This window comes from Phyllostomus discolor, chromosome 9 (assembly GCF_004126475.2).
Source record: "Phyllostomus discolor isolate MPI-MPIP mPhyDis1 chromosome 9, mPhyDis1.pri.v3, whole genome shotgun sequence".
In the NCBI taxonomy this organism is placed as follows: domain Eukaryota; kingdom Metazoa; phylum Chordata; class Mammalia; order Chiroptera; family Phyllostomidae; genus Phyllostomus; species Phyllostomus discolor.
In genome coordinates, this window is record NC_040911.2 from 55006402 (window position 1) to 55031450 (window position 25049).

The 25049-nt window shown below is 47.3% G+C and overlaps 1 protein-coding gene across 1 annotated transcript in view; it reads left to right on the top strand.

Annotated features, from left to right (window-relative positions):
• The window catches only part of CHCHD6 (coiled-coil-helix-coiled-coil-helix domain containing 6), a 341492-nt gene extending 321206 nt beyond the window's left edge, over positions 1-20286 (top strand). The window contains exons 6-7 of the mRNA XM_036009395.1: positions 17413-17548; positions 20154-20286. Coding sequence (XP_035865288.1) covers positions 17413-17548; positions 20154-20159 — 142 coding nt within the window. The 3' untranslated portion in view covers positions 20160-20286. The remainder of the gene's footprint in view (positions 1-17412; positions 17549-20153) is intronic.
• The last annotated feature ends 4763 nt before the right edge of the window (positions 20287-25049 follow it).

Consider the following 25049-nt stretch of genomic DNA (forward strand, 5'->3'; position numbering starts at 1 on the left):
TCAAGCATAGGATTATAACATTTCTAAAAAATATCTTTGCCAATCTCAAAAACAAAAACAAATAAACAAAACCTCTCATTTTTAGTACTCCTCGTTTCCTCAGGTATTAATGAGATTAAGCCTCAGGTATTAAAGAGATTAAACCCTTTCTATGTCACTAGCAATTTGTATTTCTTCTTTTGTGAATTCCCTACAGCCTTTGTCCATTTTTTCTTATTATTTCTTTTTAAAAGACCTTTGTATAATGGTATTATTAATCATGTATCATTTTTTGTTGTAGCTGTTTTTCTAATTAATTTTTTTTTTAATTTTTGCCCTTTGGAAGTTGATTTGGAGTAGAGAACAAAAGTATTTTTGATGTTCACTTTTCTGTTTCTGAGTTTTGTTACTAGGACCCTGCCTTCCCCAGTACTCATATTTTTAGGACTAGTGCCTCTGATTTTATTCTCTGTCATCAAATCATTGCTCCAAAGGACCCAACTGTGATTTATTTAGGTGGAAGATATGAAATACAGATCTTTCTTTTTTTCCTAAATTATTCCTTTGTCCCATTGGCAATGATACAAAATTCCACCCAATCATATGCTGAATTTCTCAGGCCTATTTTTGGACTGTTTTTCAACACTAGTCCTGCATGTTTTAAATATGTTTAAAACATATTATGCAGCTATGGTGGACTTTTTCTTGCAACAAGTGCATCTTTTTTAATACATTCAATCCTCTCAAGTCACCTTCTTTATTGTTTGTTTTTTTTTGAAATATTTTCAAACCCATAAAAGGTTACAGGAATCGTACAGTGAATTTCTACTTGTCCATAACTCAGATTCACTAACTGCTTACATGTTACAGTTTGCACTACCACCTTTTCTCTCTAGATAAAAATACTGTCTTTTTCTGACATGGTGACCTATCACCTCTAAGTATTTTAGTCCATCATGTACTTCCCAAGGGCACATGTTTCAGACTACACAAACCTGTTCTAGTCAGGAAACCCACACTGATTCAGCCACAGACCACATGCCCATTTTACCTGCTGCAGAACATCATCTCTTTTATTTCTGGTGCACTTACTCTTGTGGTATCATCAGTCTCATTCAGTATGGAGCAGTTCCTTAGCCTTTCCCTGTCTCTCATGATTCGGACAGTCTTAAAGAACAGTACAAACCTTTTCTTTTTTCTTCTTTTCTTTTCTCTTTTTTCTCTTTTCTTTTCTTTTCTTTTCTTTTCTTTTTTCTTTTCTGTAGGATGACCCCAACCTGGATCCTCCCAGTATTTCTCATGACCAAACTCTAGCTATACATTCTTGGCAGGAAGACCCCAAACTGGTGCTGTGCCCTTCATGGTGCCTCCCATCCTGTTGCTAGTGATGTTGACCTTGACCTAGTTACATTGGTATTTGCCTGGTCTCTCTGGTACAAAGCCTGCCTTTTCCTTTTGTATTTGATTAGTATTTCATGCTGGTATACTCCATAGTATGCCAGTATCCTGATCTTAATCACACCTCCACCCAGCAACCTTTTCTCTCAGGGATGACTCTTGCCTGAATCAGCCACCACAATAATGGTTTCAAATGGTGATTATTTATTTCCATTGTTTCTCCTTTATTTATGAATTGACATTCTATTAAAGGAGTTTTCCCTTCTGCCCCAATTAGTTAGGTACTTATTTGTTTATCTTAATAAAGAGTCAAGGATTCACAATTACTCATTGGGTTGTATATATACTTTAATTTATTCCGATGTTCAGAATGTCCTGGATTTGGCCCTCAAACAGACTCTTCTGTCCTTCTGACATGTCTCTTCTTTCCCTGAGCACTCCTTTTCCTCTAGCACACTGTGTTCCAGGATTATCTTGTTCTTTCCCAGTCCCAGTCCTGGAATCAGCCACTTCTTCAAGAAACCCTGTTCCTTTTACTGGAGAGTGGTATTTAGAGAATAAGACCTGGGCACTGAGTGTGCTTTTGTGAATATACATACACATGTGCATTCATCTGCAAGGATTTTCATGTCCATCTGTGTATGTATAGCTTACACTAATACTTCTAATTCTAATACCTCAGGTTCCTTGTAGCCTTCTTTATGTTATGAGGTCTCTTCTCAGAGAGTGAGAGGTCTGGCTCCTGATATCCTGAACATATATACTTCCTTACTCAACCACTGAACTTTTGTACTCAATGTAACCAATTGTCCCACTGTTCTGGCTGTCTTTCTACCTACCTCTGCATCCCTACCCACTGCTTCATCTGCAGGCACACCACTGCCACCACTGTCCAGTGGCCTCTTACCACCCACTTTTTCCAGCTTTTCCTGCTGAGAGGGAAAGCAAAGTGGAAAGAAAAGGCATCCATCATTTGTGTTTTGAGAAGAGTTCCAGTCCTTCATCAAGTTCAGGTTGATGGGAGTTAACCATTTCAGGTTGAAATGGAGACATAGTATCCTTCCACCACTGCATGTTTGCAGGACATAACCATGTCCCCCATCCTTGCTTGTGTGGGCTTCCTCACCTTGGATTAGGTTGTGTCAGGCATCTTGCTGAACTCCAGTGACCCATAGCTAACTCTGAGATCATACTGAGGGAAATCAACTCTGGCTTAAAGCCAAGATATGACATTAGAGGATGAGACCAATTTTTCTGGTGCTTTCTCCATAAAGGACACTGCCACAATTCCCTTCTTACCTTTGGTGACATTTTGGGAACAGGGAAAATTGATGTCTTTTGATCCCCTTTGTCTCCTCAGTTGTCACTGTCAGTGGACAGGAAGTTGGGGCCATCATCCTTTTCCTCTCCCACATAGTGAAACAGCCCCAGTATTCAGGTGCTCCCGTGAAAAATGCCAGGGCTAGCTGAAAGAAGTCCCCCTCTATGATTTTCAGTGTGTTAGGTTTCTGAATATGTTGCGGAAGACTATAGTGTGAGGGAAGGACTCACAGGAAAGCCCCCTGCCAATACTTACCTGTCCATTCATTGTGATTCTGTGTAAGATTTCAGCTGAAAAAACATTTCTACAACTTAAAAGGCAGAGAGGAAAAGCTCTGTCTCAGGATAGCTGAAGAAGATAAGGTTCAGAGTTAGCATTCACCTTGGGGTCCCGTGGGGCCCTTCAGGTGCAGTCAGGGAGTGAGCAGAGCTTCAGGAAGAGCCTGAGTTCATGGATAGTTGAGGACAGATGGGAATAGGCCCCTAGATGAGGCTATTCTGGTGGTGGTAGGAGAAAGAATATGGCCTGTGTAGGTTGACCATAAGGGTTAAGCAGAAGGAGGTGTTGGGGGTATTCCTAAGACCCATGCCAGGTGTCCAGGGTAGAGGGTTTGGTGACATTAAAGAGCCCCATAAGCATGTTGGGATGTAAGGACCTCAAAACTTTGATTTGAGTTTCACTAGGCAAAGGGCACACAGGCAGTCAAAGGTGAGAAAGAGTCAGCCAAACCTGAGAGGCACCTGTAAGGAAGGGGACCAGAGAGGAGCATGCTTAACACCACCAATAAGGTGATTCTGTCTGAGGCACACCTGACTGGATCTGGGTTCATTGCTGGTCTTTCTGTCTTTGTGTCACTTGTGGGGGATAGCTCTCTCACCAGAGCGCATAATACTGTGAACTCTCTTGTACTGGTGCGACAGTTTGGCGGGGGCAGTTTCAGCATTCTTATGCCTAGGCTTGGTGTCTTAGCTCATGTGGTTGCCTTAATTCTACTGGTGGCTGTGGAAGGTTGGAGAGTTGTGGGTGGCCCAGCCCAGCCCTGATGGCAGCTCCTTGGTTTGTTTATTTATAATCAGTGTTAAGCATTGACTGCTATGAAGATGTCCTGGGCCATGTGAGTCCCACCCATGGGGCTGGGTGCACATAGCAAGAGTGGCGATGGCTAGACCCTTGGGAGCCTTCCCTTAGAGATGGGGGTGGGGGAGTGGGTGGTAAGAAGGAATCACAGGAAAGCTGTGTGGGGTGCCATGGCCCAGGCTGGATGTGAGGTAGGCTGGCAACAGGAAAGTGAAGTATGATGGAAGGGGCTTGGGCCTGGGGATTGGGGCAGGGCTGTGACTATTGTCTGTGGTCTACTGTGGTGACTCCAGTCAAATCTCTCTTCATTTGACTGAGGACCTTTTTACTTATGCAAACCACTAAAGTCTTTGAGCAGGTCACTCTATATCTCAGTCCCAGGGACAACTTGGCCAGGTAGCCATCAACAAAGAAATTTCTATTTCCCCTTTCAGTGACTGACTCCCTGGGCTCTGAGGTCAGAGGCACTGCCCAGACTCCTCAGGAGTCTGCCTCCATAGCAGCATCTCCCACCTCAGTCTTGGCCTTTGAAGAACAGTCATCACAGACCTCCCAAGGGCACTGGCCCCTCTCAGCAAGGCCCTCAGTGGCCCTCAGTGCTTCAGGGATAAATTCCCAGGGATTGGTAAGCAGGCCACCTGTCATAAGTTGCAGTACCTGGATTCGGTCCTTTTGCACACACCTTGTGCAAGTACAGCATGACAGCTTTTGCCACCTGTCCCAGTCAGCCAACTTGTGAATCCAGAGTCGCCACTTAATGTGTCACATCAGCAAAAGCCTGCCTCAAGTCATGTTCCTCCCTACCTGGCACTGCCACACATAGTCCCCTGCAGTGCTCTTGTGTGCATAGATCCCCTCCTATAGCCTGTTGTTCTCATCTCCTGGGACAAAGTGCAGTTGCAGGGCTGAAAGCAGGAGGTTGGGGATGGTCTTGTTGTGATTCAGTGCTCTCTGGAAGGTGACTGCTCCAGTTCTTGAGGAAGGAGGAAGCTGATTTCCTCTTCAGGCTGTGGCATTAAGAGGTCTCTGGTGGCCTGGATGCCACCCTGAGGAGCTGGATCTGCCTCTGAACCTTATATACGTGGGTGAGTCCCTGAGGGCAGAGTTGAGGCTTTGTCTCTTGAGGGTCTAGCACACTGTAGGTCCTCAGTAAATAATTGTCACCTGAGTGAGGAAGTACCCTTCATTTACCTGGAGCAGAACAATGGAGTCACCTGTATAGCAGTGTTCTCCATGAAAAGGCCTTGTGAGAGGAGGGAGGTATAGGGCAAGAGAGTAGAGCTGGTCAGGCCTTGGTTCTAGGATCCTTGCCTGTGGGCATGGCTGCAGCTGAAGCTTGGAGCTTGAAGGGCAGGCCCAGACATTTGGCCATTCTACAGCAAGAAGATGAGGGCCAGGGCATCTATACTGTCATGTTTAGAGCAGGCTGTCTACCTGGTGTTAGCCAGGATGTGGGCTGGAGGGCAAACTAAAGGGAGGGTTGTAAATTAGTCAGGAACTGACTTAAGTTGCCCTCATGGGAGACAGTGAGGTCTCAGAGGGAAAAGGTGGGGAAAGAAGTGGCTTCTGCCCTGACTGGTGTGGCTCAGTGGGTTGGGGATCAGCATGCAGAGCAAAAGTTTGCTGGTTTCATTCCCAGTCAGAGCACATGCCTGGGTTGCGTGGGTTGCGAGCCAGGCCCCCAGTTGGGGACGTGTTAGAGACTGATCTAGAGGCAAATGATCAATGTTTCTCTCCTTCTTTTTCCCTTCCTTCCCCTCTCTCTAAAAATAAATAAATAAAATATTTTTTTAAAAAAGAAGTGACTTCTCCAGGAAGTTGGGGATTGTGACGACTGGGGTTGTGGAGGCATTTCATGCAGTTAATAATTCTGCTGAGATGGTGTCCTGAAAATCTTCAGCAGCCCCAGGCAGAACATGGCGGGGGCCTTAGAACCCCTCCACTCCAGGGCCAAGGCCACCAAGGTACTGTAGTATGGGCCTCTGATTGGCAAAAATAGTGCCAGAAAGCTCTGCAGTCCCAGGAGAGCTTGGTGTAGTGCTCCTCAGATACCAGATACCACTGTGACCCTTTTGTTTCCTTCCTCATCACAGCCACCCAGCAGGTGCCAACCTGTGTCTATCCCACAAGTCTAGTAAATTGGGAGGGGTCTTTAAGGGAAACTCTGCCTCCTCTGTTGTATTTTCAACAAAGGAACAAAACCAGGAATGGCCTTTTCCCATTCTGGGTATGTGTGTCTACCTGTACATGTGTACACAAAGTGATAGTCCTAGAGAAGAATTCTGTCACAGGCAGCTTCTCCTTCATTGACTAGCAACAGCCAGAGGCCAGTTTATGTTTTGTATCCTCTTGTGAGCAGAGCTCTCCCTCAGCGCTCAGCAGAGGGCCATCTCACCAGGCCTTGGTTCTTGGAATAGAGCTGGGGGCAGCTAGAGGCCAGGATTCAGTAGCTGATAGTGATCCCACATGGTATGTTGATCAATGGCAGGATTTTTGGGTTCCACTTACCCAGGCTGAATGGCACATTGTCAAGAGCAGCCAGTTAAGCAAGTTCTTAGTAACCAGCTGGTCTCATCAGCACCTCAGCACTAGCTACGGGTTAAAGCAGAAACCTTTCCTAAACAGCTAAATTGGAGCTGATGAAGGTGAATGTCTAATTCACTTGCAATCTCCTTAGTGCTGCCTGTAATAAAAAGCATGCTCTATATACTCATCCCCTACTGATGTTTCTCTGAAATTAAATAATCAGAAGGACATATAATAGTCCAATTCCACATCATGCCAATATTATCAGATTGATGTCAGTAGTGATAATAGAAGGAGAAGTTGTGATTTCATTTATTAAATAAGAGAGCACCGAGGGTTTGGGGCTGCATACAAGAGGATGCTGTGCACACTCAGGCTCAGAGGCAGGAGATGCTGTTACCACCCTCTCCTGTGACAGCTGTACTGGTGGGACTGTTTGCTGCCTTTGTTTTCTCTGTCCCACCTTTCCAGTTAATGCTGCTCTTTGTTCTCAGCCTCCTTGCATGGCTACACATTTATGATCTTTCTCCTTCACTCTTCCTCCTGTGGATCAGGGCCTATCAGCTCTCTTCCACTCCCCACTTGGATCAGTGAATTTCTGGCCCCATAGAGGTGCCCTGCCTAACGTGTGGTTTGGAGCAAGTGTCTTTTGTTTCTTTTTTGTTGTTTCGTTTCCTTCTTGGTTGTTTCTTCTTTGGAATATTTTAAGATTTTCCAAAGATCGAGTGGAGCTTGATGACACAGTGTGAGTAGCAAAGACTTTGGATCCAAATACACCAGGCTTTTATCCTGGCACCATCTTACTGCTGTGTGATCTCATCAAGTTGCTTAACCTTCTGAGACTAGTGTCCCCATCTACAGAAAAGGACAGTAATGCCCCACTCACAGGGTTATTCTGGACATGCCTAGGACTTAGCACACAGTAGGCCCTGGCAAGTATTGGTTCTCAGTATGACCAGAACCATGGGCCTGTCCAGGTGTAATATCAGATGAGTCTAGATTTTCCACCCATACTGTTTACCAAGATAAAAATGTGCCCCTTGTCATCTCCCCCTCATAGCCTGATCTTTATCCAGATCTCTCCCTTTGGGGAAGGTTTCACGGGAGCACAGGGAGCAGCTCTACAGATTTGGTTGTGAATTACAGCTCCTTCACTTGCCAGTTAGGTGACTTGCAGTCAGAGGAACCAGTTCTTCTCTAAATGGAGATAGTAAACCATTGTGCAAACCACAGAGACTGGTACTTGCTGGATACTTGTTAAAGGATGACTGCTGTGGTCAAGCAGCCTTATGTCATAGAAGCTCGCATGTTGCTCTGTTAGAAAGTGACTAGTGATTCATCTGCCTCCCACCCAATTTCCACTGGCTGGCACTTCTAACTCTGCCTCTGGAGACCAGGTCAGATCCCTTTTCCTGTGTGGCTGACAGTGTGCATTTCCTAGGGCTGCTGCAACAAAGTGCCAAAATCAGACTGGCTTTCCCTGAAGGTGGGAGGGTTGTTATGTTTTGTGCTTTTCTTCAAGCTCCTTGGCATTCCCTGGCTTGTAGATACATCACTCCAGTCTCTGCCTCCATCATCACTGTGGCCTTCTCCCTGTGTGTCTGTGTCTCAGTGTCTCTCCTTTTCTCATGAGGACACCAGTCATATTGGATTAAGGGCCCTCCCTACCCCAGAATTACTTATTCTAACTCATTTTATTTGTAACAACCCTGTTTTCAATTAAGGTCACATTCTGAGGTTTTGAGAAAGAAATGATTTTGGAGGGAGACGTTCCTTCATGTGTGTAGACAATTCTCAGAAGCCCTTGACCCCACAACCTCACCACATTGTCTTCTCTAGACCACCCTTTTGGCTGCACTAGGTGACAGACACCCAGTCCCAGCTAACATAAGCCAAAAGATTGAGTGTATTACCTTGTGCTATAGGAAAGCAAAAAATGGTTCCTAGCTGCTCATCAAGAAGTTCACGTGGTGGGAGCATATGCTTCTTTTTTGGCCATGGTCATGCCTGTGTGAGGTCTAGTTTTAGGTCTTCCCTGTAGGGGCACAGTTTTAGCCTTGTACTTTTCTTCGGGCCTGTGAGGCTGTGGGACAAGATTATGGTAGCCCATCCTTGATTGTGTGGACCAGGGTGGGCAGAGCCCCATGGAAGCTACAAAGGATAAATCCGTTTCATCTGGTGATCATGTACTAATGGATTAGCATGGTGCACAGTCGCTGCTTCATAAAGTTGAGTTTCTGAGGTCCTTGCATGGCAGAATCTGGGGAATGGTCACTAAGATACTGCTGTCAGGACACACCCAGCCACATGTGTTCTCCATGCAGCTCCAAGTCCTGTGTTCCATAGGCGGACATAGGCGGGCATGGAATCCAGTGGTATACATGCTGGTGAGAGCAACCTGAGGAGGCTCTCATAGACAGATGAGGCTGCTCAAAGCTCTTCCCTCATGGATGGAGCAGTGAGTCCAGGGAAAAGGAAAAGACAAAGTGGGAAAAGCCCTCGGATCCTCAGGCCATGTTTTAGGTGTTTCCCCCTGATATGGCTATGCTTGGGGGAAGTGGCAGCAAGGCCAAGAGGTTAGCAGGCCACCCAAGGCTTGAAACCAGTCTCTTGCCCAGTTTATGAGATGTTTGGGACACAACCTGCCCTCTTAGGGCATTTGGGCTAGTGGCACAGTGATTTTAACAGCACAGCTAAGTACAAATGATGGATGGCAGTGACAGGGTGTGTGGGGACCACTCAAGGGCAGTGGACCTGGAGTAAGGTTCACACCTGATTGCTGGCCTTGTTTGTCAGATGGTGAGCACAAGCAAGCTGCTGGGTTTCTCTGGGCCACTATTTCTTCATTTAAGATAAATTAAAAGTATAGTTCCCATCTTACAGGGTAATTCTTAACATGGGGTCCAGTGAGCTGTAATCACCCAAGAAATGGGGCTTTAAACTGGCTTGGTGTTTTAGAAATCTGTGACCTGCTTTACATTCTAGAAAAATTACTGACTGCAGTGGAAAGGATGAGCTGCAGATAAGGAAAAGTTTAATTAGTTGTTATAATGATGATGGGGACAAGGGGATGGACTGGAGGCTTTGGGAGATAAAACTTAGGGCAACTTCAGTGTGGTGGGAAGGTAGGAATAGACTGTAGGGGAAGTCAGGGACAACTGGATTCCCAGCTTGGCTGGTGATGTTTATGCTGTCATCCAAGGTAAAAGTGCAGGAGAAGGTGTGCTAGGGCAAGGACCAGGCCTCCTTGGTACCTGTGGGCTGCCCCCTGGGCTGCTTGGCCATCAGTGCCCACACAAGCAAAGGCCTAGAACTCTGGCTCAGATACTGGACTGTAAGCCCATGTACTGGTGTGCTGGGAGAGAGCTAACAGAGCAGAGTCAGGAATGAGCTTCCGAGCCTTGAGAATAAATGGTGCTGTTGGCCTGGTGAGTGGGATGGGTGAGCACTTTTGAGCAAGAGGAGCTTGTGAGGCTGGCCTGGGGAACAGGGTTGAGTGGGAGCAGAGTCCAGGCAGTGCTTCTGGGAAAAAAGAATGGGATGAGTCCTTCTGCAGAGCCAGTCAATGTTTCTTTCTGATGCCCAATAGCCAATGGTCTCTCCTGCTGGCCTTTCTCTCTTAGACCTTTGCCATTCCACCTTTTCCACTGAAAACACACTTATCTTTCCAAAAGGTCCAAAACTAATTCAAACCCAAACAGCTTCTGCTTGGCACAGGAAATTAGAAGGGGTTTTTGTGTCCAAAGGATGTGGAGTGGGGTGGGGAGTAGCAGCTTGGAGATAGAATAGTGCCCAGTGTGCAATGCCTGGTGGGGAGAGCTATATTCGCTTCTCAGATGCGGAACTGGGCTGCATTCTGGAGGGTTTAAAGGCAGCTCCTCACTGTGCTCATGGGCCTAACTGCATGTGGTGCTGTGGGATGAGAAGGAGTAGTGTGTTTTTATTCCTGGATAATGCTTTTCCTTTTTCCGATGTTCTTATCACTACTGTCATCATGTAAACATGTTATTACCACTAAGGAGGCAGAACTCTGGTTCTTGGGCAACATTGCCAGAGCAGAAGGGTGGGTACATGCATGATTCTGAATGCCCAGAGATCATTATTGCATCAATGCAGCCTGTTAGCTTCTGGGGGGCCCTCACTCCCCAGCAGTTGCCTTGTGCCCCTGGTGACTGGTCCGCCACAGGGCCTATTGTATGAGTGGACAGGGAAGTGCTTGGAATCAGGTGGTCTCTGCTTACTTGTGTCCATCACACCCATGCCAAAGGCAATTACAGAGATAGGCTGTGGATGCCTTTTGTGCAGGCAGAGCAGCAGCCCGTTTCCTGAGTGCCCATGACACTGCCAGACCAGAGGCCCCACTGGTTCTAAGTCTCATGCAGCACTGCATGGTGGGGTTCTCCTCTCCATCTGACTCCTGACCTCATGGTGAAAGTGGCAAAGCTGAAGTCTTGCCCTGGGTTTGTCAGATTCCCAAATCTGTATTTTCCCTGCTGGCCCCCAGGGTTTCAAGTTCAGGTTTTCTAGCTCCTTGTACAAGGAATGCCATGATTGGTGACTGAGGAAAAGAGGCACCAAGATTCCTGAGGAAAGAGGCCTGGGCAAGCTCTGAACTGGGTCTAGAATGATATGGAAGCTTAGGTTATATAGAGAGGCACATTCAGACAGGGTTCCCTTATCAGGGCCACATCTGGAATCATAACCCCCAAAGCCTCCTTAGCTCTGCTCCACCAAGTGCTGCCATTAACCCCAGCCTCCCTTCCTCAGCTCCTCCCACTTCACCTGACCCCTATCCTGCTTTGGTGTCCCACACTCACAACTAGGTTATTAGGGAGACTGGCGCTTCACAATACACACTTCAGTCTGTTCTTCATCAGCCTCTGGGCAGGTGGTATCCCCATTGTTCAGACGAAGAAAGTAAAGGCCAAGGAGGCTAGTGGCATCCTTAGCAATGCATGTGAGGCTTCTGACTTGGGTGACATTAAGCACCCCAAAGCCAGCAGTCACTCTCCTACAGGGGAACAGGGCTTATTTCAATCCTGGAAAGTTTGCAGAACCCTCTAGATACCTTTTTTTTTTTTGTGCATTGGAAGAGCAGCTGTTCACAGACTGGATGTTTTAGAAAATCTGAGCAGTTTCTTGTGCAGTATATACAAGGTTACGATGGACCAGGGCTCGGTAGGACTGTGCTTGGATAGAATACACCTACTTTCATGAATGGTTTGACTTCAGGCTAGCCCTACCCTGTTCAGAGAAAGCCTTTTATGTGTTGATCTGTGCTCTCCCTGTAAGATCTCATTCAGAGCTGTTTTGCGGGCAGATGGGTGAAATTTCTTCCAGATGACATTTGCCTGTCATCCTGTCTCCTCATATTGTTCCTGATAAATCCCTGAGGAGAAAGACCTCTGCAGTCCCAGAGGTGGTGCTAGTGTGGAAGGGATGGATTTCACCCTGGCCCAGTTTTTCCTGAGTTGAGAGCCCACTAGGTATTTGGTGAGGTCTGCTCTCAAAACACACAGTGGCTCTTGTGTAGGGACTTGAAACCAAATGGGGAGGGGACAGAGGGAGAGGGACAAGTTATGAAGAGACTGCTCTGCCCTTTTATAATCTGCAAAGTGAGAGTCATGTCTTTACTTTAGGTCTGGAGAGGACAATGCTCTTCAGGGTCTGGGGTCTGGTTCTAGGATGACTTGGCCACCCCATCTGGCTCAGGCCACTCAGACCCCACCCGTCCTCTTTCAAGATACCTCTTCACATAGACCTGTGAGCCTCATACCAACCTCCTACCTCAGAACTGAGCCTGGTGCTTCCCCAATCAAGGAGGTCTGCTGTGCCCGCCAGCAACTGAGCTGTGGCCAGGAACAGGCCCTCCTGGGGGTAATGGTATGGTGGAATGCTGCTTTAAGGGAGTGCAAATGAGGGTGCAGTAATACCTGTGCCCTCAGGTGCTCCTGCTTCAGGGGCAGTGCCCACTGAGGAAAGGTAGAGTAGAGCTGGTGTGAAGAACAAGAGAGGTACCAGAGGAGAGCCCATGGAAAGACAGCCTCACAGGTTGTACCTTATGAGGGCAGGTCTGAAATGGGAAGGGAGAGGCTCATGCCTTTGAAGAATGGAGAACCAGGGTAAAACAAAGAGGGGAAAGCAGTACAATGGAGGGCAGAAAGCAGAGATCTATGTATTACTTCATGGAGTTCCTATGGGAAGACATGGAACAGTTGGAACTATAGTGGTAAGCATAGTCAGAGAGGGAACTTGACTGAGATGGAATGCCCATCCAAAGCCTGGCTGTCCTCAAGAAAAAAAAAATCCATTTTTAAAGACCCACAAGTATATATATCCATGTCAAAAAGTTTTTACATAAGACTTCCGGCAAGATGGAGGAATAGGTGGATGCACCGTACCTCCTCGCACAACCAAGATTAGAACAACAATAATTTACAACAATAATTTGCAGACAGAATAACGCCCAGAACCAACAGAGGATTTATCTGAATGGAAGTCGGACAGCCAAGAAGTTGAAGTACACCCGTACATCCAGACTGGTAGGAGACGACGAGCCGGGCGGCGCAGGGCTGGCGTGGGTCAGCGGTGCGCGGAGGTCGGGGAAATTTGGCGCAAAATCGGCGCAACAGCCATCCGGGGCGTAAGAACGCAGCGGTGACCCCTAAGTATGCAAGCTGTGGCTGGCAGACCCAGAGGGGCAGCGATTGTGGACCAGGGCAGAACTTGAAGCCCGGGAGCCCAGAGAAGGGTCTGAGCCCAGGAGAATGGAACTACTGCCATTGTTCCCTCCCGTCCCCTGCTCCCGCCCCCGCCCCCACATATAACGTCACAATCTAGCGACTGGGGTGCCTGGCCCTGGTGAACACCTAAGGCTCCGCCCCCCACGGTAACAAGAGTGACCAGACCGGAAAAAAAAAAAAAAAAAGGAGAGACAGGGAAAAATATGTTTTCAACAGAGCAGATTAGTCCCCGAGGACTCATCCTTTTGAGGGACCTAGAAATAGCCAATTTATCAGATGCGCAGTTCAAAACACTGGTGATCAGAAAGCTCACGGAATTGATTGATTTTTGGGCACAAATTAGATGAAAGGATGCAGGTTACCATAAAAGAGATGCAGGAAGATACGCGGAGGAGAGCCAATAGTGAAAGGAAGGAATATGAGTCTCAAAACAATACAGTGGACCAGAAGGAAGATAGAATCAACCAAGCAGGAAAGCATGATGAAATAAGAATTCAGAAAATCGAGGAAAAGCTTAAGAGCATCCAGGACACCTTTAAATGTTCCAATATCCCAATTATAGGGGTACCAGAATCAGAAGTGGAAAAGCAACAAATTGAGCACGTATTTGAACAAATAATAAAGGAGAACTTCCCCAATCTGGCAAAGGGAACAGTATTCCAAGAAATCCAAGAAGCTCAGAGAGCCCCAAAGAAGTTGGACAAGAAGAAACACACCAAGACACATCATAATTACATTAGCCAAGGTAAAAATGAAGGAGAGAATCCTAGAAGCAGCAAGAGATAAGGGGACAGTAACCTACAAAGGAGTTCCCATCAGACTGTCAGCTGATTTCTCAAAAGAGACCTTACAGGCAAGAAAGGGCTGGAAAGAAATATTCCAAGTCATGAAAGACAAGGACCTATATCCCAGATTGCTCTATCCAGCAAAGCTCTCATTTAGAATGGAAGGGCAGATAAAGTGCTTCTCAGATAAGGTCAAGTTAAAGGAGTTCATCATCACCAAGCCCTTATTTCATGAAATGCTAAAGGGACTTACCTAAGAAAAGAAGATAAAGAAAAGACATGTATAGTAAAAGGACAGCAAACTCACAAATATTAACAACCACACCTAAAGCAAAACCAAAAGAAACTAAGTAAACAATTAGAACAGGAACAGAACCACAGAAATGGAGGGCACACGGAGGGTTAGCAACAGGGGGGTGGGAGGAGGAGAGAGGGGGAAAAGGTATAGAGAATAAGTAGCATAGAATGTAGGTTGAAAATAGATAGGGGGAGGGCAAGAATAGTACGGGAAATGTAGAAGCTAAAGAACTCATAAGTATGATATATGGTCATGAACTAAAGGGGGGAAACGTGGGTGGGAGGGGGGTACAGGTGGAGGGGAGAGAAGGGGGAAAATGGGACAACTGTAATAGCATAATCAATAAAATATTAAAAAAATAAAAAATAAATAAGATCTTTAAAAAAAGTTTTTACATACAAGAATGGAGAGACATTCTGCAAGCATTGGAAAAATTAGGTGGTCACCCCATTGTACCCCAGTTGTCTACAGTGAGGGGTGGAACCCAGGGAGAGGATCCCCTGATCTGAGGAGCCCATCTGTCTCCATGTGCTGAGAAAAAAAAAACCCACATGTCTTCTTTAAGTAAGAAATGTCTAAGACCTGCTTTTGCACTGTATGGACATGAACCAGAAATGTGTCCTCAAGGACGGGAACAGCCTCGTCCCCTGTGGTTGCATCCTCAGAAAGCATCCTTAGAAGGCAATCTCACGTTGCTGGGGCAGAGCCTGGCCAGCATGGCCTGCTTGGCCATCCCTTCTGCTCCCCTCCTTCCTGGAAATGAGAAGGTTGTTTCTCTAGGCATGCTCTTTACCTTCTGAGTAACAAACTTTTGACTTGGCGTGGCATGGCTTCTTTAGTTTATAAATCATCATTTTTATTCCAGCTCTTGGCCTAAGTTTTAACTGGTCTTAGCTAAACACAGTCACTTCACTCCCCTCATTAGTGATGGTTTTAGGGGTGGGCATATGACCCAATGCTGGGTAGTGGAAAAGGAGAAAGCTGATGTGTATGAAACAACAGACCTGAGATGACAGCCACCACCTGGTGGTGCAGGGAAAGGAGGAAAGATCTCTGGGCCCGGTGGCATCACTAATGGCACAGCAGTACTGGAAGTGCCACCCCTACACTCTTACAATGTGACAGTAAATCCTGGGTGTCTTACTTCCTGAGCAACTGAGTATTCTGTTCCTTTATGTATGTAACTGATGAACTCAGTGTGTTTCAGTTATCTTAAAATAATAATGGTGCAGTAGGTGAGTGGCTAAAAACCTGTGGTATGTTTACACAATGGAATACAATGGCTGTAAAAAAGGAAATCTTACCTCTTGCAACAGCATAGATGGACCTGGAGAGCATTACACTAAGTGAAATAAGCCAGATAGGGAAAGACAAATACCATATAATCTCATTTATGATGTGAAATCTAATGAACAAAATAAACAAACAAACAAAATAGAAACAGTCTCATAGAGAACAGACTAACAGCTCTCAGAGGGGAGGGAGGAGGGGGCCTGGGTAAAGAGATTAAGCAAAAAACCCCCCAAAACCAAACAACAAAATGTATAGACACAGACAACAGTATAGTGATTACCAGAGGGAAAGGAGGTTGGGAGAGGTGGGAGAGGGTAAAATGGGATAAATGGTAATGGAAGGAGACTTGACTTTGGGTGGTAAACAAACCATACAGATGATGTATGATATGATTGTATACCTGAAACCTATATAATTTTGTTAACCAGTGTCATTCCTTTGTGCCAGTCCTTTTATTATTTAAAAAAAATTAATACTTTATTTATTTATTTTTAGAGAGAGGGGAAGGGAAGGAGAAAGAGAGGGAGAGAAACATCAGTGTGTGATTGCCTCTCATGCACCCCTCCTGGGGGCATGACTTGGCTCACAACACTTGCAAGCTGGTGCTCAATCCACTGACGCACACCAGCCAAAGCAAAAAAAAAGAATTTTAAATAATAAGGATGCTGTTCTGTTCTAGCACCTACTGCATGGCTAGATTTTAAAAAATATACAGAATTTTTAAAATATAGAGATCCTGGACTGGGTAAATTATTCACCTACAAGTCCTCCTGTGTGACAGGAGCAGAGGTGCATAAAGGATATAGTAATCCTTCCATTGCTGAGAACCTTGGTGAGCGATTTTCTACATTTTTAACTCTCACTGAGTGCCCTGAGCCATGTGTGGTGTTTATTCTGAAAGCCTGCATCAGGTATTTTGATTCCTTGTATGGGTGTGAAGGTTCCTATGTGGACCTAGCCTGAAAATCAAGTCAGAAAACCATCTGTGGAACCAGTACAACCCAAACTGTGCCAAAAAAAAGAATCCTACCACTCCCATTTCCTCTGTATGACCTTGGGCTAGTTACTTAACCTCTCTGTGCCCCAGTTTCCTGATTTGTAACAGGGGGTGATAAATAATAATACACAATGCTCAGAGCTTTCAGGAGTAGGTGAGTAGGGTGGTGCCTGGCACAAAGGCAACACTGTGGTGTGAGTGTGTGTGTGTGTGTGTATGAGAGAGAGAAAGAGAGAGAGAGAGAGAGAGAGGAGAAGAGGAGGAGGAGGAGAAGGACAAGAAGAACAAGAAAAACAAAGAGGGGAGAGGGGGATGGGCAAAAAAAAAAAAAAAAAAAGGAATCAGGAAGAGATACACCAGAGAGGAGACCAAGGACCCTGGTGACCAACTTTAGTGTAATTTTATTTCACTTTTTTGTTTTCATTTCATATTTTAAAAAGAAAATCTTAAGTTTCTGTAGGTTCTAAACTTCCTTTGAAAAATGAAGAAAGAAAAAATACAGTAAAGTACTCCCAAAATACTGAAGTAGTTATCTTTAGAAAGTGAGATTCTGAACAGTTTTCTTTTTTAGATATTCCTATAGTATACCCAGTTTTCCTCATTGTGCATGTATGGTTTTGAAATCAGAAAAACAACTTTGTGTGTTTTCTACTTGTGTAGAAAGTAGCTACAATGTGTATAATCACAAGGTCACAATGGGGTATACAACTTAGGCCAGAATTGCCCTGGGAGGCAGCAAGCATCAGCACTGAGATCCTCTGGCTGGTGACTGGGACCTCTCCCCCTAGGGCAAGACCCCAGTCCCACGGGTATCTGCTGCTGTTAAGCCTCAGCTCCCACAGCACCAGACCCTCCTTGGTCCCCTTTTTCTCTCTGAGGAGTAACTGGTCGCTGATGTGCCAAACCCACTGCCTAACCCATGTTAAGTGAGTGAGCCAATTCCCTCTCTGCCCACTGCAACTGAGCCCCAGATCTTCCTGCTTTCTGTCCTGCAGGCCTTGCAGGCTACAGCCCGTGTGCTCAAGGCTGCAGGCCCAGATCCTTCGTTGCTACAGCGACCACCTGCATGAGGTGCTCCTGTGCTCAGACCTGGTCAAGGCTTACCAGCACTGTATGACTGCTGCCCACAAGGTAAACCCCTGGGCTGCTGGGCTGTGGGGGTGTGGGGGGCAGGCACTGCCAGTACTGACACTGTCATCTCTGTCTGCTACATCAGACATTCTAACCTCAAGGTCTCTGCCTTTAACACAGTGAGGGACTGGTGGGCCTTAGAGTCCCTTAGTCACCTCCTGGTTCAGACTTCCCACCTGGCCGTTTCCACCAGTGCTCTTGGAAATCTAAGCTAAGAAAAGGGCCCTGTGGACACTGGGCCCTACAAGACTGAGTCTAGGAGCAGCACTGCATAAAGTCAGTCCCTCACCTTCAAGGAGCCAGCCACCTAGTTAAGGGCATGCATATGCCACCCACTTCTTACATTTGAGCACCTGGGGGTGAGAGAATGGAGGAGGACCCATGGTATAGGGTAGGAGTCATGGGAAAAGCAGGGAAGCCCTGTGGAAGGGAAGAGGCTTGGGGTTCTGGAGGTGGAGGAATGGGTGTAATCTGCCTTAGAGGATGAGGGGCCTGGGTATACCTCTCTGCCTGCCCCACTCCTATGGTCATCTGAAGGAGACCATCCTCTGGTGGGTGGGAAGGGGTAACAGTGGGCCCAGGTCTCAGGTGGGCTGTGACTGTCCTAGATATCTGAGGCTGATAGCCTCCTTCCTCTGAGATGCGGTCCCAAGGCCTTGCCCTCTTTCCCTGGCCCTCCCAGACAGTTGTCATTCTCCTCTATATTCCCCAGTTCCTGGCCCTCTTCTAGACCATTCCATCTCCCTACCAGGTCCAGCAGTACACTGTCTAGACTGGACCTGGCTCCTCCCCCACCCTGACATGGCACACCTATACACATACACCTAGCGGCACCTTGGTGGCTTAGATTCACCAGAGGGCTGATGTATTTTTTGAAAGCTGTGGGCCCTGGCTAAGTGTCTCAGTTGGTTGCAGCATCATCCCATGCACCAGAAAGGTTGCGATTTGATTCCCAGTCAGGGCACTTACTTAGGTTGTGAGTTTGATTCCTGGTTGGGGCACAAATAGGAGGCAACCAACTGATGTTTCTCTTTCTCTCCCTTCTTTGCTGTCTCTAAAATTAATATCCTTGAGTGATGATTTTTTTTAAACTATAAGATGGGGACTTTTTTCCATGGAAAAGCCTCTTTACCCAAGTAGGATACAAGCTGCTGTGGGTACTGGTGGTAGAAAGCATAAGGTCATAGGTCAAGTGGCCCTCAGGCCTGGTCTGGCGGAGTCAGCTGCTCAACAGCTTGGCCTAACCAGAGCTCTTCTCATTTTCCTGTCAGCCTGTCTGAGGCTCTTCCCAGCTCACATGTGCCCAGAGTCAGCTCTGGGACAGAGTAAACCCAGGTGCAGGCCTGCATGGGGTCAGGTGAGTGCGGAGTCTGGATAGGAGGTGTTTTCCTCACCCCTGCAGAGCATGGAAGCTCTTTGTTCTACTTCAAGTTGAGGAGAAAAGATGCTGCCAACCATCACTGCAGCACTGTCCATGGAAGGAGCCTGGACCTAGGCCAGCTTGCTAGACCACACTGAGTGGGCCCTTTCAAGCCCCTGCTCACCACATACCTAACTTTATTTTTACCAATGAAAAGACCTACAGTCCTGCTGCAGCCCCCTTGGCTTCCTGGCAGAACCCCATCTCTGTCCTCCTGCTCTCTGTCCAGGCCCCACATCCATGGCAGTTGTCAGTCCCTCTCCCCAGCAGAGTATATCTTTGACAGCCCTACCAGTATAGCTTCATTGCACTGAGGTCAAGGTATGGTCATGAAGGAAGACAGATTGCATTTAACTCTGTTGCATTTTCTCTAGCTCCAGCACACCCAAGAAAGACTCTGGGGCACTGCCAGGCCTGGCTCCCTCTTTCCCACACCTGTGCCTTTCCTCCCTGCAGAAAAGCATTTTTGACCTGACTCCAGGAGGGCCTCAGTACCAAACCCTCCAATTGCACCCTGTGTGTGGAAGGTAGACAGTGCCAGAGAAAGTCCCACTGCCCACTGCCAGCCTCTATCACAGAAGGAGCCTAGCAGAACCAACAATGGAAGTTCAAGGATCTTTTGTTAGTGATTTGGTTCTAGAACGGTCAGGTGGCAGTGTCTCTGGCAGCAGAGAGTAGATACAGGACAGAGGCCCAGCTGATTGGAAGTTGTGTAGAAGGCACTTCCCAGACTGGACAAGTTCCCACCCCTGTGCAGCACCTTGCAAGCCTGGGGACATAAGCATGTGTAAGGATGTGAACAGCAAACAAAAGTGTGAGGGCTTTATACCAGAGCATGCTCTCTGAGTGGTTTCACATAGACAATTCTCAGAAAACAGAGAGGAGACCTCAGTGGGGCTAAGGAGAACTGAGCTGAGACCTGTCTATCTATGGGGGTGGGGAGGTCAGATGAATGGAAGATATGTGTTAGCTGGTCCCTATACGTATGTGCTGAGGGGGCTCTGGTCATGGAGGTAAAGAGGGCTACTTCTGGGTCTTAGGATCAGGTCAGGAGGACCATTTCCATTAAACAGTTATACTCCTGGGCAGCACCAGAGCCTAGGCCCTCTTGGAGCCTAGGCCTGAGAGTGAGCAGGGTTGCTGCAAGAGGGCCGTGACTGAACTCTGACCTGTTCTCCTTTGTAGGGTTGAGAAGCAGCTATTGTTCCTGACCCTGGCTATGACTTGGAGCCCTGAAGAAGGGACCAGTTATAGGACTGCAACCTATAGACCCCCAGGCCATAGCCATTTTCTGCCAGATGCCTATGATGCCCCTGTGCTTGGGGCCACCATGTGCTTAAGAAATGGAGGATATGCTACTGTCTGAAAACAAATAAAGCAATTATCTTTGTTTTCAGTCATTTCCATAGCTGACAGACAGTCACTGATGCCTCCTTTGTCCAGCCCTGTGCTGAGCCCAGCAATGTAGGCTAATGAGACAGGCTGCACACCTTGAAGAGCACCAGAACACCCAGCTTACCAGGGGAGACAGGTGGGAACCCATAATTCTGCTGTAGCCAGAGGCAGGTATGAGATAAAATGAGAGGGAAATGGTTCTTTCTAGGGACAGAGCAGGAAGAACAGGCCAGCTTCCTAACACAGGCTCTGCCTGAGCTCCAATTCAATTCTAAATGGAGGACTGCTGGGCAAGCTGGAGGGTGGTTAGAGTGGGATCCCAGATGTGGGCCTGGGGGAGCATAGACTGTACACACTGGGTGTTTGCGGAAAGCAAAATGGGGGCCATAGGGCAGTGGGAAGATGCCAGGCCAAACTGCTACAGGGCTGTCCATTAGGGAGCAGCCCTGTCCAGTCCCTCTGAGTGATGTCACACACATTCCCATGGGATGTTGGGCTCAAGTGGGACAGGACTGCTGAAAGCTTGTGAGATGATCCAGGGGACAGATGGAGGCTGAGCTCAGAAGTTAAAATGGCAGGACTCTGGGTCTGAGTGGAAGAGAGGGGATCAAGGATGATTTCCAGATTTCTGACTTGGGTGCTGTTGATTCTATGGACTAAAATAAGGGACACAACAGATTGAGAGAGGCAGATGACAGCTAGATTTGAGATGTGCTCTGTTCAGCTGGTGTCCAAACACTGGCCTGCTAGTCCTTGACCTTTGGCAGGACCCACAGCTAAGGCACCTAGAGTACCTAGGGCTGTACTCTGGCCTGACCCTGTGTGATGAGGCAGCAAGATGAATGTGAGCCAGGGCTTCTGATCTACTAACCACTCACCTGGTGAACTTGGATTTCCTGCTAAAGTTTGGAGAGCCCCAAGTCATCTGGAGCCAAGAGACTGCAATCTTAACTCAAACATTTCTGCTCATCCCCAGATCCTGATTCACAAACTCAAGTGGGAGGTTGAGGCTTGGCAGGTGTCCAGGTGTCTGAGCAGGTAGCATAAAAGAGTTTTATTCAGCCAGGCTACTATTGGCAGAGGAAAAGAGCTTTAAGAGACACCCTATCTAGAAGTTCTGGGTCAGCTTACCAAACCACACAGAGGTAAATGGTCAGGGTGGATGTCAGGGTACTCTGTCCTGAGCCCCCTCCCAACCTCCCACTGGCAGCCCAGGGAGGGGCTGGCCCTTTGCAAGATCAGCTTAATGGACAGGTCACCCGGGTGATTGATCTTTTTTAAAATTTATTTTTATTGTATTTTTTCATTACCATTTATCCTCCATATACCTTCTTCTACCTCCACCTGGCTGATTGATCTAAGACATCAGAACATCTGGCTGAATGACTGACATCAGAACAGTCATTCAGCCAGAAACTGCTGGGGCCCTTCTGAGAGTTCCTCAGAAGCCTCTGGTGTCCAGGGCTTTGTCCAACTTCCAAATCTCACAGGAATAACTCCAGATTCCATACTCCTACCCAGGTGTTATTTAGGGGCAACTGTATGTACACATGGGCCTGTGTGTACCTGACTACCTGTATGTGTATATACATACAGGTACCTTTGTGTGCATGCACATGTATATGCATGTGTACTTGTGTTTGTGCACAGGCAGCCAACTGTATTCACCATTTGCTAATGCTCCTAGCCTCTCTCTACTTGGATCTCAGCCCATTGCTCTGACTTTTCTGGAGTCAGAACCAGCTTCCCTTGCCTGATATCTACCCCTCCCCTACTGGGGACATAAGGGGTGAGTGTTCAGAGCCATCTGTGTAGTTGTATGGGAATGTCAGTGTGTGGGGCGGGGAGGGAGTGCATGTGCTTAGGGTGCAGGCTTTGTTGCATGTGTGTATACATCTCTATATGACCTGCTTACATGTGGATCTGCATCTCCAATCCTCCCACACAATTGTACCTATAGAAGTCAGGTCTGAGAGAGCACTACATGGTTGAGAGCTATGTCCAGCAAGGTGTGGACCTGGAGGCAGACAATCCTAGGCTCAGGTCTCAGATGTGTGACCACTGAAAGGGGTATTAATACCCATCCTGCCCAGATGTAGGGGATTAAATATGATGATACTGGCTGTGAGTGACATCCGGGATCCAACTAGGAAGCTATTGTAGAAGTACTCTGATTATTTAAACATAGGGAATTGAATGCAGTGAGTTGCTCACGAGGAGATGGAGGCGCTGAAACTTTAAATGTGATGGTATAGTAACCCAGAAAATAGCAACAGTATGAAGCTTCTCTCATCCCAGGGCTAAAGGGACAAAGGGAAGAGACAGGATTGCCCAGTGGAAAGCTACACCACAGAGGCCCTGCTGAGAAGAGCTGGTGCCTCTGACAGGACACTGCTGCTGCAAGAGATACTGCCTATGGACTCTCCCCTCCTCCCATCTCCATCCTCCATTTATTCGTGCCTCTTGTTGGCTGAACCTAGCAGGGATTGGAAGATGAGTCCACCCCAGAACTGCCCTTTATGTGGAGGGGTAGCACCAAGACTCAGGATCACAAGCAGGTTAGCAGGAAGCACATCAGCATGACATTTGGGATGTACTGGGTGGGTATGTGTACCTGTGCTTAGGTGGGTGTGAGTAGTGGGTGCCAGTGTCAGCATGTACACACACCTGTGTGCATTTACTGTTTTCACTGGCACATGATGGCCAGCTTGCAAAGAATATTCCCAGTTATCAATCAGTTTCATCAGACACTTAATCATGTGCTAGGTACCCTCACACACCTGTCTCACATAGTCCTATGCAATAGTTACTGCCATTACTGCCCCACTTTACAGACCAAGGAACTGTGATACAGAGAATGGGAGTAACTACCCTCAGATTGCATGGTGCTCAGTGCTGATGCTACATCTCCTTTGGGAGGTGGGATCCTTCTTGTAGGCTGGGCCAGGCTCCTAGGATCCAGCTGAAGGGGACAATTCTGCATTCTTTACCCTTGCCTTGATCCCCAGATGGGGAATGTGGCCCCTGGCAGAAGAAATGGCTAGAATTCATTCCTTCCAATGTTATTATTGATCTTGGAAGGCCCAGTGGCACCAGGGTTGGGTCTGGGCCCCTGAGCAGGTTGAGGTACCGATTCCTTCCCATTGGGAGAAAGGGGCCCTGCCTCAGGCACATGCTGCCACTTTATCCACTCACAACTGCTGCCTTCTCCACCTAAGACAGACACAGCCATAGACACTCCAAGTCATTGTAGGTGGTTGGGGTCGGGATGAGGGCAGGGTGCAGAGGGAATGTCTCATATGCACTGGGCACAGGAGGGAGCAGAGTGTCACTGCAGATATGGAGAGGGCTCTGCATTGTGGCCACTGCTGGAGGAGGTGACTAGTTATGACTTCTCAGGACACTTTTGGTTAAAAGCACCAAAAGCCTTTTAAAGTGTACAAACTCACAAAAAAATAAAACCGTGGAAATGAAACCCCCACCTAAGTCATCTGTAGTTGTTTACAAGAGATGTCACCTTAATGCTGAGGGCATGGGTTAGTTGAAAAAGATAAACTTGCAAACTATGAGAAAGCTAGATTGTTCATGTTCCTATGAGACAAGGTAGACATCAAGAAAAGGAGTGCTGTGAGCAACACAGGAGCCATTTCAAATAGTAACGGGGATGAGCTGCAGGGAGACTTAAGTCTTACTATGTGTGTACCTGGTACAAGAACAAAATACATGAAGCAAAATCAACGGATCAGAAAGGAGAAACAGCCAAATCCACAACTGTCATTGGATCTTTGAGAACATGCACCCCTCTGCCCAGTCATGACTCAAAAGAAATCAGAGTGCACAGGTTGTGTGTCCTGGAGTGTTTGTCCTGGCCCTTGCTAGGTCTCTTCGGTGCCTGCTAGGCAGCCTGACTGGGAGTATCTGAGCAGCAGCAATCTCTGAGCCTCTAAGCCTGTTTCCTCATCTGTAAAAGGGTGACAGTCACAGGTGCTACCTCCTAGGGGCTGGCGAGGACAAGTGTCCCTCACATGGTGTTCATTAGTGTGATAGCAGAGGGCCTGCCACTCAGATTCCTTTCAAGGCTGCCATAGACAGCCTTCAACCCAGAGGTCTCTCGCTCTGGGAAGTGCCTTTGCTAAGGAGGCATTTCACCAAAGCCACGACCCAGGGGCCAAGGGGCTACATCCAATTATTACAAGCGTGTCTGTGCCCAAGAGCTGAGCAGGGTCTCAATGAGACTGCATGGCAGCCCAGCTTGTCCCCTTCCCCTGTCCCCTTCCCCTTATACTAGTAAGTGTTGACCTCAAGGGTGGCCCCTAATGAATGTCCTGCAGGTTCATCTCTGCCTCAGACTTGGCTTCTCTGTTATTGTTATTATATTGTAGGCACTGTGAAAACCATGGCAATACCTGATCCATGCCTGCTTGGCTGATGGTCTAGGAGAACTGACACTGGAGCTCAGTTGTGAGAAGACCCCTAGGAAGAAGCCCTGGGAGCTCCAGCCCTGGGTTCTCGGGCTGTGGGATCAGGGCTTCTTTGAGTTGAGGCTTATTCTAGGATCTGAGGGCCTAGCCAGAGCTGGCCACGTAAAGCGACTGCTTTGTTTATCATAGTGTTCACAAGGGCAAAGAATTGGAAACCTAAATGTCCAACAATAGGGGATGCATTAGATAAAATAGGATTTCACTG